The sequence below is a fragment of the Geotrypetes seraphini genome, chromosome 17 (assembly GCF_902459505.1).
Source record: "Geotrypetes seraphini chromosome 17, aGeoSer1.1, whole genome shotgun sequence".
NCBI lineage: Eukaryota > Metazoa > Chordata > Amphibia > Gymnophiona > Dermophiidae > Geotrypetes > Geotrypetes seraphini.
Window position 1 is genome coordinate 44,455,098 of NC_047100.1, and position 17,135 is coordinate 44,472,232.

Genomic DNA, 17,135 nt, shown 5'->3' on the forward strand with positions numbered 1-17,135 from the left:
AAAAAAAAATGGACTTCCCTGGATACACCAGAATCTTGAATAGGATCCTTTTAACATTCCTGACCCGGTTCTCCCTTGTTTCCTTGTGCATTCTGTTTTGCAGGCCTTATAGTTTCTCTTCAACTCTTTCGTGGTGATTTAGAAGTGATTCGGAGAGAGAACCCCATGACCTTTAACAGAGGCATGGCTGTCACTCGGAAGCTGGGGTTCCCTGATGTTATCATGCCAGGTAGGCAGGATATTTTATCTTTTTCCCCAGGGCCACACAGCACCTTTAATAACAATATGCAGCTTTCATTGTTATATATGTTCATAATATTATGATAAATACTTCAAGGCATTAGGAGTGTGTTTTAACAAAGATGCTGTGTAATGAAATATAGAACATTGTCAGTCACATTTGGATGTAAAGAACAGGTAATCTAGTTTTGTTTACTTATGTAGTACATTTAACAACAGCAAAATAGAATACAAAAACATTATTTAGGAAAATGTTGAAGACTCAACTATTTGTTGATGCATTTTTCTGAGCAATTGATTTTATCTAAGACTGAACATGTCTGTTTTATTTTCTATTTTGTATAGACTTTTAATATTTTATGTATGTAACTCCTTGTAAACCGTTTTGGGAAAAAAACGGTATAGAAATTTTAAAAATAATGGACATTTGCAATGAAGTAGAAGCCATGCTAAGGGGAACTATCCTTGAAACAGCATTCAATGCAAAACGCGGAATTCACATCGGAGCCCCATTCAGTGTATCGTCTTAAGATGAGATAAGTTTTTGATGAAATATATTTATATATTTATTTAAATTATAAATGAAGCTGAACAAATTGCTCTATAGGCCAATGAGGAGGATGGCTACTGATAAGCTCCAGTGTTACATGAAATAGAACACTCGAGCATAGCCGCTGAGGCCACAGAAGTTGAATGAAAGAGTTCTATAATGATTTATGAAAGGAAGAACTTGAAATATGATGAATGAATTATAATTCTGTAATTTAGAAGCACCATTGATAAAAGTTAGATAAAGATAGATATAATAGAGTGTGGCATGAACTATATTGCTACTGATGAATTAAGCCTTCACTCAAACTACTATATAGTAAAGCCATTTGTTTGTGATGACTTCAAAGAAAAATGAGACACAAGATAACCTAGTAACAAACCCGAAACTGATTTATAACAAATACAAGAAAATTTGAACAGAATTCTCAACTCTATTGGCAACCAATGGAGTTTCAAATAAAAAGGAGTGATATGCTCCAATTTTTTAAAACCAAAAATGAGGCGAACGGCAGTATTCTGAATCGCTCTCAATTTTTTGAAAATTTTATTGTAAACACCTAGATATATAATGTTACAATAATCGAGAATGCTTAAGATAGAAGACTGTACCAGTAAATGAAAGGAAGTTTTGTTGAAATACTTCTTAATGGTACGAAGCTTCCAAAGCACAGAGATACATTTCTTAAACAATAAATCCGTATGTTGTTCCAATGTGAGATGTTTATCCAGAGTCACACCCAATATTTTTATGGATTGTTCTATATTATAGTCCAACCCATTCACGTGTATTGTTGTTTCTTTAATCTTATCGTTGGGAGTTGCTAAAAAAAATTAAGTTTTTTTCGCATTTAATTTCAATTTATAAGCAGTCATCCAAAGTTCAATCTGACTTAAAATAATCGCTAAAAAATTTATGAACTCCGGTGACAGACAAGTTAACGGGATGACTATAGTAATGTCATCTGCATAAATGTAGAACTTGAACTTTAAACTTTGCAACAAATTTCCCAAGGAAGCAAGATAAATATTAAACAAAGAGGAGGACAGAGGTGAACCCTGCGGGACCCCAGTTTTCCCAACGATAAAACAAGGTATCTTCTTTAAACACTTGGTATGATCTTTTATCCAGGAAGCCATGAAACCAATAATTTATTAATTGCTCATGCCTAAAAAGTATAGAAAATGTCTGTTATTTCCATTAAACTTTGCTTTTCTGACCAGGATAGTCAAATTTTGCAATTTATCTATTTAAAACGTGAAAATGCTGACTTTTCATCTTTTCATTCTTATAAAGTCATAAAAAGCAACATATGAATCACAATTAACATGTATTTATATCGAAGTTAGTGAGAACAACCCAAGTATATGAGATAAAACAGAAATACAGCAACCCTGGGATTCTACCCTGTTACATTTTCCATTTAAATAGCTGCTATGTCGGTGGGTGGAGGAGGGGCTCTGAGGCTTTTTCCTACCTCAAAATGATTTTTGATGTGAAAGCTGTTTTAAGTGTTGGCCCCTGGTTTTTTGAATAACCCCATGATTTATTGTTCTTCTTTTCCCAGGGGCTTAGCTTTGCTCACCTGGACTGTATATCTACTGTGCTATAAAATTTGAGATTGTTGGTTGCTTTATATCGAAGTTATACAAAGTGAGTAGTTTTTCAAGATTTGCAATTATATTGTAACTCACTTTCACAAATCAGCCCCCAGACAATCTCTCATGATGTTCTCATTATATTGTCCTTGATAGCGTCATTCAAAGTCCAGATACAATGGTGGAAGCACTTACCTTGCTGCACTGAGTATGCTCCCATGTTCTTGAATGTTTCAAGATGAGCATCAAGGACATGGACTTTGAGAGTCATTTTACTGTAATTCTTCACCAGATTCTCAACCAGCCTGAATCACTGTGACAAAGCTGTTCCAAGCCACTTTTTCCTTTCTAGTTGGCTTCTTGAGAAATTCCTTGCACTCCAGGGTTTTCTTTATCTGTGGTCTGACAAAGACACTAGCTTTGACCTTTGCCTCAGACAGATTATGGAAGATGTCTTGAACGTACTTAAAGGATGTCATCTCCTTATCTAGAGCTCTGACAAATTGTTTTATTATGCCCAATTTGATGTGCAGTAGTGGCATTGGCACCTTCTGGGGGGTCCACCAATGGTTCCCATTTGACATTGCTTCTCTCCAATGAGAGCTTGGTCCGCTGTGGTCAGTACCACATTTGCTAGTTAATCTTTGTGTCCCTAAGGCAGAAATAGTGGGGAAACTTGGTAAAACCGCCTTGGAGACCCATTAGGAACGCCACCATTTTTTTTTTTTAATTTATTTATTTATTATTTTCAACTTAAATTTCAAGTATTTCACTTGTACAGAAAGCAAGAATAGGATAGATATCAAATACAAAGCAATATAATTCTTAAATTAAACAAATATACTATTTATGCTCAAGTCCACAATTAGGATCCAAGAATTATTGAAAATTGGCGAAATTATCTAAAAAGAAAATTGTAAAAGAAATTGAGAACTATAGCACTGAGATGAGGTCACAATATCCTAAATATAGGGCTCAAAGATTGTTAACATTCAGGCGAGACATAGCCACAAAGTTTGTCAATTGTGATGGTTCAAAAAACACATATTTAAGAGTACGGTGATATACAATACATTTACACGGATGTCTCAAATAAAAAGTTGCTCCCAAAGATAAAACCCCAGGTTTCAATAGAAGAAATTCACGGCGACGCCTTTGCGTCTCCCGTGCCAAATCTGGGAACATTTGTATTTTATAACCAAGAAAGCTTTTTTGTCTATTTTTAAAGAAAAGTTTTAACAACCATGTTTTATCAATTGGCAAAGCTAAAGTAATAATCATGGTGGCTGGTGATGCTAAATCCTTCTCAGATGTTTCTAAGATCTGCGATATATTTGGAAGTTCTTGATCTGAGGGTTTTTCTTTTAGTTGTTGATTTTGTTCTTTATCAGGCAAATAATAAACCCGTGAAAATGGTGGTAATGAATCTTCGGGTATCTCTAAGTTCTCTACTAGATATCTCTTTAGCATTTCTCTAGGTGTTACTAACTCGAGTCTTGGAAAGTTAATTAACCTTAAGTTATTACTGCGTGAATTGTTCTCGAGCATTTCAGTCTTCTTCCTTAGGTTAATATTATCTTTAACTAAAGCCTCTTGAACTTGTTTCAATGATACAATTTCTTTTTCCATTTTTTGAACAGATAAATTAGAAATATTCGTTTCTTTCCTTAAATCCTTCAATTCTTTATCATGTTCCTTAATTTTCCCTTCAATTTGTTGGAGTGTAGGAGTAATTTTTTTAACAAAACCAGCCAATAAGTCCCAGATAGAGTCTAAAGTCACTTCTGCAGGTTTAATCAGTTCAATTGAGGTTTGTGTAGGTGTAGAGTGCTCACCGTTCTGAAGTCCTTCGGGGGGTGTCTTCAGCCCTTCCCCCTCATGTTGAGATGATATTCCCCCAGGTACCTCCATAGGGGCCCTGGAAAAGTGGGCCCCAGTCTCCAAGCTCTCCAGTAACTCTTCCCTTGCCTCTGGAGAGGAGAAAACCAATGAATCCGGGGTTTCCCCGCCCCTGGGAGAGCTGGTCGTCTGGGGTTGCGGGGGCGGTGCCCTAACGTCGGGGCTCAGTGTAGTGTCGGGCCCAGGAACATCCACGTTGGTTTCGCCTCCCTGTGTTGTCAGCGGGCCGCCATCCGACGTCACTGCGACCTCCTGCATGCGCCGCAGTAAATCCTGAATATTCCCGAGACCCGGGGCTCCAGGACGCCGCGAGGCAGAAGCGGCACTCCGGCCCCGTCTCTTCGGCATCGCGGTAAGTAATTACCGTTAAGAAAATTGAAAGAAGCACAGTCCTGGGACACGCAGCTCAGCGCGTCCTGTCTCAGATCGCCATCTTGGATCGCTGATCTGGCCAGGAACGCCACCATTTTGAAGCCTTCAATGACTTCCCATTCATGCTCATCATACTTTAAGGTGCCTAATAAGGCCTTGATGCTGTTGTAATCCTTTTTGAGGTGCACTGAGTGAGCCAGTGGAAGAGATGGGTACTTGTTCCCATTATGGAACTGCATGGCTTTGATGCTCCTGGATGAGATGTCAATGAAGAGACATCTTACAGGCAATTCCAATTGCTTCAACCAGACTGGTCATATTGTTGTAAAAACAGAGCCCATCTTGATGTGTGAAGAAGGTGGAAAAATCTTGGTGATACTTTCTCTGATCTTGCACACTTCCATTTAGCAAGTTCCACTGCTTGAACCTAGATGTCAAAAGCTCTGTAATGGATTTGGTGAAACCAAGAACTCTGATCTAGTTGTTGAGGTCTTTTTGGTTTGGATAGTATGGGTTTCTCTCATCAGCTGCACCACTGATATTGTAAACTGGATCTTCATCGTCTTCCTTACTCTCTGACGTACTGCTCTCTTCTGAAGACAGCTGCTTTCTGTCTGGAAGAGTGAGTATGGGGATTTCAGGGCAATGGATGAAGGAATGTCTGGATATGTGTTTGCAGATGTGTGCTTGCCAGTTTAAAGTTTGGAAGGGTCCACCATGCAGAAGTAGCAGTTCCTTTAGTGGTCAGTGGGTTCCTAACAAAATTCTTGGGATAGCAGACTTCATGGCTCTCTTTTCCCTTCTGTACCATCCTGTAGAAGAATAAAAAGAAATTGTGGTAATGAAAACAATAAATTTATTTCACCTATGACTAATGTGCATGAGATTCTCATAACATATTTCATATATGATATGATTTCAAATAACATTAAAAATATTAAAATGTAATTTTTTTTAAATTCTTTATTAAGTTTTTCAAGTACAATTGTGCAACAAATGTTTCACAAATATGGATACTTAAAAACAAGCACAATGAAACTTACAGACTTCAGGGTACAATTATATTATCCCCACCCTCCCACCTGATATTTTTTAAAATTAAATGTTCTAAGACACAGTTCTTCAACTGCCGGTCCGCAAAAAAATCTTGCCAGTCTGTGAAAGATTCGGATCCCCACCGCAACACAAGGTGCCGGCGTCAGCTGACATGCAACTTCCTTTTGCTGTCGCTATGCCGGGACTCCTGCCTACCACCACCGGGACTCCTGCCGCGTATGTCTCCTGCTCCTGCCTTTGTCTTCGCACCCCCAGTCCAGCAGCGGCAGCTCTGTGTGCTTTTAACTTCGGCACACAGCTGCCCCTAAGCAGTATTTTAACTGCGGTTTCATGAGACAGCCTTGGGGCCTTTGCTAGGTCGACCTGCTTCGATGATACGATGTGGGCCGGACTACCAAAGGCCCCGAGGCTGCTTCATGAAACCGCGGCTAAAATACTGCTTAGGAGCAGCTGTGTGTTGAAGTTAAAATCACACAGAGCTGCCCCTAGCCTACATAGAGGAAACATTTGCTGGAGAGGGAAGGAGGGAAGGGAGAAGGAGTACTCCTGGACAAGGGAGGGGAAGAGGGTACTGCTGACAGGGAAGAAGGGAAAGGGAAGGGATGAGAGTTACTGTTGGATAAAGGGAGGAGGAAAGGGAGAAGGGGTACTCCTGGACAAGGGAGGGGAAGGAGGTACTGCTGACAGGGGAGAAGGGAAAGGGAAGGGAAGAGAGTTACTGTTGGATAAGGGAGGAAGAAAGGGAGAAGGTACTGCTGGACAGGGGAGGAGGAAAATTGGAAGGAAACAGCTGGCAGGGAGATTAGAGGAGGAGAAGGAGTCTGGATAGAGTGGAGAGATCAGATGAGAGAAAGGGGAGAGACAGAGGAATGACAAAGTAGAGAGAGATTGAAGCTGGGAAGGGGGGTCAGATGAGAAATTAGGAAAGAGGGACAAAGATGCTAGATCTGGTGTAGGAGAGAGGGGAATAGAAAGAATGCAGATACCATATGGGAAGGGGAGAGGGCAGACAGTGGATGGAAGGGGTAGATGCTGGATTGAAGAGACAGGGGGCAGACGCTGGATGGAAGAGAGTGAAAAGATGATGAAAGCAGAAACCAGAGACGACAAAAGGTAGAAAAAAATAATTTTATTTCTATCTTGTGATTAGAATATATCAGATTTAAAATGTGTATCCTGCTAGAGCTGATGTTAGACATAACTTGGGAGTGCAAAGCCCAGGCAGTGCTTCTTTAGCTTCCAGCTGGCTTAGGGCTCTCTCTGACCAGGAGGCAGTTGCATTCCCCCTAACACCTTTCCTGCCATGTGTGACTGCGGTATTCTGTTAGCATGATATTTGTGTAGCATTCTGTAATAATTTGGCTTATTCAGTTTTCTTTATAGTAGAGGGGATATATGTGAAGGGGAGGGGTGACGGGGGTTTTGTTCATCCTTGCCCTTTATTATTTATATTTATAAAATGACAATTGTACAGAATATTGATTCTTTTTATACTTTAATAAAATATGTTCAATATAAAATCATAACTATTTGAGGCTTGTGCGGATGGGATCAGATGGTTAACGGGACCGAGCTCGTGGGGACGGGGCGGCGATGGGGTTTTAAAAAATTTCAGTCTTATTAATTTTCCGGTCCATGAAATAATTATTTTATTTCCGCACGTCCATAGGTGTAAAAAGGTTGTTCTTACACATTTTGTAGCAAAAAAAATTCCACCATCCTAGTAAGAAACATAGGGCTAGATTCACAAAGCAAACTGATCGTGTACAGATCGGTTTGTGACAGATTTCCCTCCTGCACTATTCACTAACCTCTCCTGCAATCCACTTCGAATCCGTGCATGCAAATGAGGGGAAATGCATGCAAAGTAGGCAGAGACTCGATTCACAAAACAAAATTGGGACATCGACTGGGTTGGCCGATCAAGAATAGAAGCAACTGCTGGGGACCAGTTGCACATATCTCTGCCGACTCTCCTGCTCCATTGCTGCCCTGCACTCTGGCCCGATCTTCCACTCTGCCCCCGGAGGGTTTTTTTCTGACCTGCTTTCTCCCCATATAAGTCCTTTTTATCAGCAGTTACATTGGCTACCATTCAAAGCGCAAATTCTTTTTAAATTTGGCTGCATTTGCTTTAAAGGTCTTTTTGGTCTGGCTCCAGGATACCTATCCTCCCAATTTAAATTATATAGATCATCTAAAAATATCTATAACAACTGTATGGGGGCGTTCCTCCAATCGCCCCCATCTGCTTATTGGGGCTTTGAGAATTCATTGGACCTGTCCGGATCGGGCTCGAGTGGGCAGGTTTGTGAATCTAGCCCAGAAATCTTACCTTCTGGAGCAGTGGTTCCCAACCCTGTCCAATCAGGCTTTCAGGATAACCCTAATGAATATGCATGGAGCAGATTTGCATGCCTGTTACTTCCATTATATGCAAATCTCTCTCATGCATATTCATTAGGGATAGCCTGAAAACCTAATTGGCCTGGGGGTTCTCCAGGACAGGGTTGGGAACCACTATTCTAGAGTATTTTGACAGTGTTCACATGTGAAGTGAGGTGCCCAAGGTTTGTTTTGATCTCCAACAGGTGTGCCAAAATATGCCTTGTAGGCATCACACATCTTAGTAGATGCTTCTGTGGAGTACTTTTCCCCTCTTGTCTTGATAAATTGGCTGCATACATAGCAAAATGCATTTGCCAGATGTTTGCACCTTAGTGACAGAAACCCTAAGTTTACTCAGCTTGGAATCAATCTGGAATTTTCTGCAAAATAGGTAAATTTCAAAATATCAATATCCTGGTCACAAAAGCAAAGTTTGAGGGGCATGATAGCCATTTTCTGTACTTTTGTAGCATAGGCAATTAAAAAAGAGCACGTATTACCCAGGAACAAAAAAACAACAACTTTGTTACATAGTAATAATCAAATATCAGCATTAATTTAAATTTATGCACACATATTTAGATTATGGGATCCTCTTGTAAATTTTACATGCATACCTGAAAAGGGGGTGGGGCCATGGGAGAAGCATGGGAAGATTGGGGTGTTCCTTGATTTGTGCGCAGTATTACAGAATAAAGAATATCACACATCTAATTTAGGTGCAATAATTTACACCAAGTTTCAGTTGGTGTAAATCCTCGTGTCCAAAATTGTGTGCGGATTCCAGCACCAAACACTATTCTGTAAACAGTGCCCAACTCTGAATGCTGTTTATAAAATAGCACTAAGCACTGATATTTATTGGCACCATATACAGTATTTAATCCTTTATGTTCTTGAAAATATGGCCTTCAAAACTGGACACAATACTCCATATGGCCTCACAAACGATTTTTACAGGGGCAGAAACACCTCTCTTCTGCTGGTTATGCCTCTTTCTATGCAGTCTAGCATTCTCAGGCAACAACCACTGCCTTGAGATGCTCAGACATCATCACCCCAAGGTCTTTCTCTCATTTGTGCATTAATCTCTAACCCCCTAGGAAACACTGCTGTTTTGGATTTCTACACCCCACTTGAATCACTGCAATTCTGTGCATTAAATTTTAACTGCCAAACATTTGACCATTCTTCTAATTTTTGTAGATCTTTTCTCATGTTGTCCACTCTGTTGCAAATCTTGGTGTCATCTGTGAAAAGGCAGACTTTTCCTTCTAGCCTTTCAGCAATGTCACTCAAATATGTTGAATAGAATTGGTCCCAGTATCAATCCCTGGGGCACTCACCTTTCTGTCCTATTGAGTAAACTCCATTTACCACTACCATCTGCTGTCTTATCAGTCAGTTTCCAATATAGTTCACCATTTTGTCCTAACTTAAGCTCACTGAGTTTATTTGTGTCAGAGGCCTTACTGAAATTCAAGTAGACTATATCAAATACATGTCCACTAATTATTCACCTGCTAGCTGTCTCAGATAAATATGTCTGTCCAGAACTTGAGATCTTCTCATATCAGTCATGTATTTTAAGTACAAGGCCACTTGTTACAAATGCAATTGAGAGTATACAAACTCCATAAATGTTAGTGCTGGTTAACTCAGATAGGTGACTTGGTTGTTCCACTTTGATGATAGCATTGTTCATTATAACTTATTACAGAGCAGAACAGAAATGTCTTGTCAGGGAAGTTCCCCATACCCTCCTCCTTATATCTCCTATTGTAGTGGTTATTGACTACTTTCATACAAACTGAAGAGATACATTACAGCCCAGTTAACCCACTTGTCAGGACTTGTATGCCCTGTTACCAGAAAGAAGATTATCGCAGTGAGAACCTAATTTTCCCTTCACATTTATTTCTCCCTGCCATAATATAATTAATTATGGTTTGCTGCTTTGAAGACTAGTTGAGAAATTCAGTTCTAATAGTGGAGGAGTAGCAAAATGGTTAAGTTTGGCAGCCTGGAAACCAGGAGAACTTGTTTAAAATCCCATGAATGTTTCTTGTAATTTTGGGAAGTCACTTAACCCTCCATTGACTCAGATACAAGCTTTAAATTGCAAGTCTTAAAGGGATAAAAATCTAAATCCCCTACAGATAGACAGACCTGAAGGGTCAATATTAAGCTCTACAATATAATATTAAAAAAAGCAAGGAAGAACTTCTACGGTGACAAGATCTCCAGATCCAATAACCAGAATAGTGCATTGTTTAACATCTGGCGCGCCTTAACCTCTAAAAACGACTCCACCTTGCTCCCCTCTTCTCCGTCAGCCGATGTTCTAGCAAAATTCTTCAATGAAAAGGTTACTACCTTAAGATGCTCCTTCCTGCCTGCAGTCTCCTACAATTCCCTGGTGCCCACCGATTCCAACCCTACCCTACCTGTCTCCAACCCTATCCCAGCCGACAGATCCTGGATTTCCTTTGAGCTCGTCTCCGAATCGCAGGTCTTTAAACTCTGCCTCAAACTGAAAACTTGCAACTGTACCTTGGACCCATTCCCCTCCTACCTATTTGAGAAAATTCCTGCACAGGCCATTGCATCTCTTACCAAACTTATAAACTCTGCCCTACTATCGGGCCTATTCTCTTGTGAAATGGGACACATTGCTTTGACCCCACTATTGAAAAAAGCTGACCTAGACCCCTCCACACCATCCAGCTATCGTCGAATAGCAAATATCCCTCTCCTAACCAAGATGCTAGAGTCTGTCATATCTACCCAACTCTCATCCTACTTAGAAAGATTCTCTATTCTCCTACCTTACCAATATGGCTTTAGACCCAACTTCAGCACCAAATCCCTATTGGCCTCATTAATCTCTAAGGTTTAACAACTTCATTCTCGTAATAAGTTCGCTGTTCTTCTAAAATTCGACCTTTCTGCAGCTTTTGACATTGTCCATCATGATATTCTAGTTTTCCAACTCTCCGAGATAGGCATTAACTCCACAGTTCTAGACTGGTTCTCGAAATTCTTAAATTCTCGCTTTTACACCTTTAACATGAATGGCACCTCATCCTCCCCCTGGAAACCGACATGTGGAGACCCGCAAGGTTCACCTCTATCTCCTATTCTTTTCAACATCTATATGTCCTCTCTGAAACTCCTCCATCTGTCCCCTCTAGAAACACTTTACACTTATGCTGATGACATCCTTGTCCTCCTCGAGACCGACTCGAACCTCACTAACCTCTCTGAAAATATATCCTCATAGAAACATAGAAACATAGAAACATAGAAATTGACGGCAGAAAAGGGCCATAGCCCATCGAGTCTGCCCATACCAGTGACCCACTCCCTGATTCTTACTCTCCTAGAGATCCCACATGAATATCCCATTTCCTCTTGAAATCTAACACGCTGCTGGCCTCAATCACCCGCTGAGGCAGCTCGTTCCAATGATCGACCACCCTTTCGGTGAAGAAGTACTTCCTAGCATCACCCTGAAATTTCCCTCCTCTGATTTTCAGCGAATGTCCTCTGGTTACCGAGGGCCTCATGTATAACAAACCTCCAATCCTGGGCCCTCACTGTACAAATGAAAATGAACGAGTCCAAAACAAAATTACTTTGGCTCGGCCTAAAATTAGACAAATTACCCACCTCCATCCCATTGTCATCCAGCTCCACACTACAGCTTGAGTTCTCAAGCAAAGTTCTGGGCATCACCATGGACTCTTCACTATTCTTCAATGACCACCTCAACTCCTTGGTAAAAAAAAAATGCTTTTTTAGCCTTCATATGCTAAGGAAGGTGTGATCCTGCTTTCATCAAAAACACTTTGCCGTCCTTGTACAATCCATCATCCTCTCCAGATTGGACTGTTGCAACTCTATCTACTTAAGCCTAACCAAGAAAAGCCTCCATAGACTTCAGCAGATTCAGAATGCCACAGCTAAGCTTATTTTCGCAAAAAGTAAATTTGACCATGTCTCACCACTCCTGTCCAAGCTTCACTGGCTTCCTGTAATCTCCAAGGTCCACTTTAAATATGGCTGCCTAGCTTTCAAGATCCTACACGGCATCCTTCCTCCCGTTATTCCACTATCTTGGAATTCCTCAAATCCTAATTCCACCAGATCCTCCCAAAAATTAAAACTATCCTTCCCTTCTATAAAAGGTATATCTCATGTAGGAAAACTAGGGACATCCCTCCCCTTTAGAATCACTGAGCTCTGGAATAACCTTACATCCCCGCTTCAAAATTCGAGCTCCCTCCAATTTTTCCATACACATCTGAAAACTTGGCTTTTCTCAAAAATGTAATACTTCCCCCCTCTCTGGCACCCTAAACCCCTCTAAACCTTCTTTACACTTAATCCTATAACCTTCCATTGGAGTTCCTTTCTATCCCAGCCCTGTAAACCGTGCCGAGCTCTACGATTGCGGAGAAGGTGCGGTATACAAACCTAAGGTTTAGTTTAGTTTAGTTTAGGGATAGGAAAATACATACCTGAATGTAGCTCACCTCGAGTTAAAACTTAGCTAAATTCAAAATCGTTCCCTCTCCCCTCCACTCCATCCATTCCTATCCTGCTATATGCCATTCTGCACTGGTGCTTGAATAATAATTATGAACTTTTTTAAAAAAGAAATTCCAAATATGAGTTCTGTTGACTAAACAAATGGTCACAAAGGTCTGTGACATTGAGTTTTGTTTCCTCTTTCTCAGGTGATATCCGCAATGATCTTTATCTAACTCTGGAGCGAGGGGAATTTGAGAGAGGTGGGAAGAGTGTCCAGAAGAACATCGAAGTGACCATGTATGTTTTGTATGCAGATGGAGAAATACTAAAGGCAAGTTAAAGTAGGCTTTTAAACAGCATAGATTTTATTGAAATTTCTAATTAGAAAGACATGATTTAAATCATGGTTTTCTAATTGTATTCACTACCACTCAGTACTACTCAAACAAGGAATATTTGCTCTTTATTTCTTCATACCAACTGTATCAAAATGACGGTAACATGCAAAAATAATTTCAAATATATTTTTGCTCAAATCTGACAATTCCTCAAGGCAGTTTTAAGAAATATGATGGAATCAAAACATTTACCAACCCAAAGACCCTGCCTGTTCAAACATATTCCTTTTATCATCTTCATCAAAGCAGTTCTCATGATGTTCTTTCATTCAGGTCATCAGGCCTTGCATTTTTTTGTTGCAATGTTTTCATTTTGCACTCATGTCTGCCTTACCCATAGGTAGAGAAACATCATTAAAATATTCCCAAACTGGGTCTCTTTTGCAGCCTGATGCCATTATATGTTTTCTCCTCCAAGGAGAGAATATGATAAACCTCAGTCTGTACACACAAAGATCCCAAGATTTGTCGATTATTCTGCTCAAAAGGTTTCACTTTCGTTTTTACTGCTTGCCCCTCCCTCCTCACACTTAGCTCCTTATGTACATATATACTGTATAAACTTAGAACGCAAGAGGTAAGGGTACATCGATTTGCAAAGGAACATTGTGGCTAAGGTCTTTTTTTATTAACTGTAGGTTTTATAACATTTTTGCTATGAAGAAGAAGCATGTTATCTCTGCAGACATAAATTCACAGTTTTAAGAAATGCAAAACCAAGCATTTATGATAATATCTTCTAGATAGAAAATTTGCCGTGACATTATGAATGGATTAATGAAATTCATTTACCAAAAAATTTAAACATTGTATGAATATACAGCCTCATGCTACATAATTAAAAACTAATCCTTATTTTGTGATAAATAACTTTTAGACTATAATATATCTTAAATAGAAAATTATCTTTAGATAGATTTTCCTCAAAAAAGCATTTTATTTAAAAAAAATCCAATTTGAATAAAAAGATCCAATTTCAATTTTTAAAAATAATAGATTTTTATCCACCCTGCTTTTAAATTACTTCAAAGAGTGCACATACTCCAGAATAAAGAAATGGCAAATATATTGAACTTAATAATAAAAAAAGTTTATTGTTATTGAATGGAATTGTCATTGGAAGTTAAACATAAATATACCATACCATATTGTTTCTTATGTCCCACAATTGTCTACTGGGAATCATTGCAGTTTATATAAGATTAATTTAATCTAATACAGAGTTTATATACTGCTAAATCATCACACTGGCTTCAAAGCAGTTTACATGAAAACAAATAAAATCTAAATTTGTACAATAGCCAAAAACATAATTAGGTACTTTAAATAATTTCCCTTTCTGTCTCAGTGGACTCACAATCTAACTGTAGTATATAACAGACCAAGATGAGGAAGGAAGAGGGAATAATAATTCAATAAAAACAAAAACATAATAGAGAAACTCCAAGAAGCAAAGTTACTGAACAGATAGGTATTTAACAAATAAATAAGTTTTAAGTAGCTTTCTAAAGGTGAGGTAATTAAGTTCTGTTCTTAAGAGTGCTGGAAGGTCATTCCAGGTTCTGGTAGCTGCAAACGTAAAGTGGGTCTTGAATATTTGTTTGTATTTTACTCCCTTAGATGTTGGGTAGTTTTAATCCTTGATGAGGTGACATGGGAGGTGGAGAACATATTGACTGTCTGCTCTGGCGAGTTGGCATTTAGAGCAGTGTTCTTCAACCTTTTTACACCCGTGGACCGGCAGAAATAAAAGAATTATTTTGTGGACCGGCAAACTACTAGGACTAAAATTTAAAACCCCCGTTTACGCCCCATCTCCGCGAGCTCGGTCCCCGCAAACCATCTGATCCCATCTGCACAAGCCGCAATTATGATTTTATATTGAACGTATTTTATTAAAGTATAAAAAGAAACAATATTCTGAACAATTGTGATTTTATAAATACAAATATACAGAGCACGGACCAGCAAAACCCCTGTCTCCCCTCCCCTTCACATATATCCCCTCTACTATCATCTACTATCAAGAAAACTGAACAAGCCAAGTTATTATAGAATGCTACATAGAAATATCATGCTAACAGAATACTGCAGTCACCAGTTATGTCTCTAGCAGGATATATATTTCAAATCTGATATATTCTAATGACAAAATACAAAATAAATTCCAGAATATGGTTGGATTCTGGATTAACCTTCAAGCCTCAGTTACTGCATGCAATAAGAAATTCCTATTACAAATTAAGATTATTGAGTAAATTACAGCTTATTTTGTCAAGATCTGATTTTTATAACTATTATTGATTTTAGAAGAGCTGAATTACTGCAATGTGGTATACCTGGGTTTGCCAGCCTTGGGTATACATTCATTACAGATAGTTCAAAATTCAGCAGTATGCCTGCTTTATGGGTTTCATAAGGAGGATTGTGTATTTTTGGTGTTTACTGGAGTTACGTCGGCTACCTGTGCACTTTAAATCAAGCATAAGCTGCTTTTGCTAGCATATTTAGCTCTACATCAGATGTCTTGTGAATATGTGTGTAGTAATAATCATTTTTAAGCTCCCTCCCGTACTTTATGTTCAGAGAATGCTTGTCAACTTATTATTCCTTCCTATAAACAAGTGCATTTGGATTATATGAGGAAGTGGATTTTGTCTGTTGGGTCTATCAAATGGAATAAACTTCCACTAAACATCAGAAAGCTGAACAATTTAAAATTGTCTAAAGCTCAGTTGCATCTATTTTTTGCACATGGCATTTGGCCAGTCTTGAAGAATCTTTTGTTTGAGATTTGTTGATTACTTCCCATCTCCACAAGGAGTTGTTGTGAAGGCATTCTTCTCTACTTCATGTCAGTTTTGCTTTGTCCTTTACAGTTAGAGCATTAAGAAAACAAATGAGGAAAAAGTCAAATTTCTGCAAAAAATAATAGGTTATTACTTATTATGATGATAGGTGTAGCCATTCAGCAAATTACGTTTAATTGGAAAAATTGGAGTAGACTTAACTACAGTTTATCCCAGGACAAGCAGGCAGCATATTCTTGACTGATGGGTGACGGCACCGACGGAGCCCCGGTACGGACAATTTTAGAGTGATTGCACTCTAAGAACTTGGAAAATTCTAGTAGGCCGCACCGCGCACGCGCAAGTGCCTTCCCGCCCGACAGAGGCGCGCGGTCTCCAGTTTTCTAGTTTCCGCGGAGCTAAGAAGACGCATTTCTCTCAACGGCCGTTGTGAGAAAATCTTTTGGTTTCTTCCCGCTCGCGTCAACGTTTGAAGGAGATATTATTTCCTTCATTTCTTTTCTTTCTTTTCCTTAAAAAAAAAAAAATATATATATTTCTTGTTTTTTTCTACCTTTTTCGTTTTTGCCCCGACGGGGCCTATTGCCACCATCGAGGCCTCGGCCTTCGATTTGGCTGAAGCCGTCTTTACATTCATGCCCCCTCAACCCGGGTTTAAGAAGTGCCAGCGGTGTGCATGACCAATCTCACTCACTGACTCACATAATTGGTATCTACAGTGTCTTGGTCCAGACCATCGAGCGTCTACCTGCACCCGCTGTGCGACTTTGAAAAAAAGAACTCTCAAAAATAGAGAAATTCAACAAAAATTATTGTTTGGTGCCGAAATATCTGATTCTACCACACCGGCACCGACATCGGCTCCAGCGCAGTCGGCACCCTCATCATCGACGCCACGCGATACCGCGTCGGTGTCGACTCCCTCAGGTAAGCCGGCTAAGAAGCCTTCCCCGTTGGAGCGTCCTCCGGTCTCGATGGCAGCGAGCCCAATCCTGCCGACCTCGAGGCGCCCACGGAAGCGCTCCGCCCCAATAGAGGTGAGCCCCTCCACATCGGGTTCCTCATCCTCGGGGCGTAGAGCGGCACCGCAGGTACCACAAAAGAAAAAGGCGGTACCGGTGCCCTCCCTCGAAGAGCGTATAGCTGCTGTTCTACAGACACAACTTAAAGAACAGTTACAGCACCTCCTGCCTTCGCTCCTGGCACCGAATCTTCCGGCACCGGTTCGGTCTGAGCCACCGGTACCGACAGTGGACCGTCCTATTTTATCGACTTCCACTTTGTCGGT

The 17,135-nt window shown here is 39.8% G+C and overlaps 1 protein-coding gene across 3 annotated transcripts in view; it reads left to right on the plus strand.

Annotated features, from left to right (window-relative positions):
- The window catches only part of DOCK3 (dedicator of cytokinesis 3), a 694,894-nt gene that overhangs the window by 224,248 nt on the left and 453,511 nt on the right, over window positions 1-17,135 (plus strand). For all 3 annotated transcript variants that reach the window (XM_033926008.1, XM_033926006.1, XM_033926007.1), the window contains exons 14-15: window positions 104-229; window positions 12,846-12,970. In XM_033926008.1, the coding sequence (XP_033781899.1) occupies window positions 104-229; window positions 12,846-12,970 (251 nt within the window). The remainder of the gene's footprint in view (window positions 1-103; window positions 230-12,845; window positions 12,971-17,135) is intronic.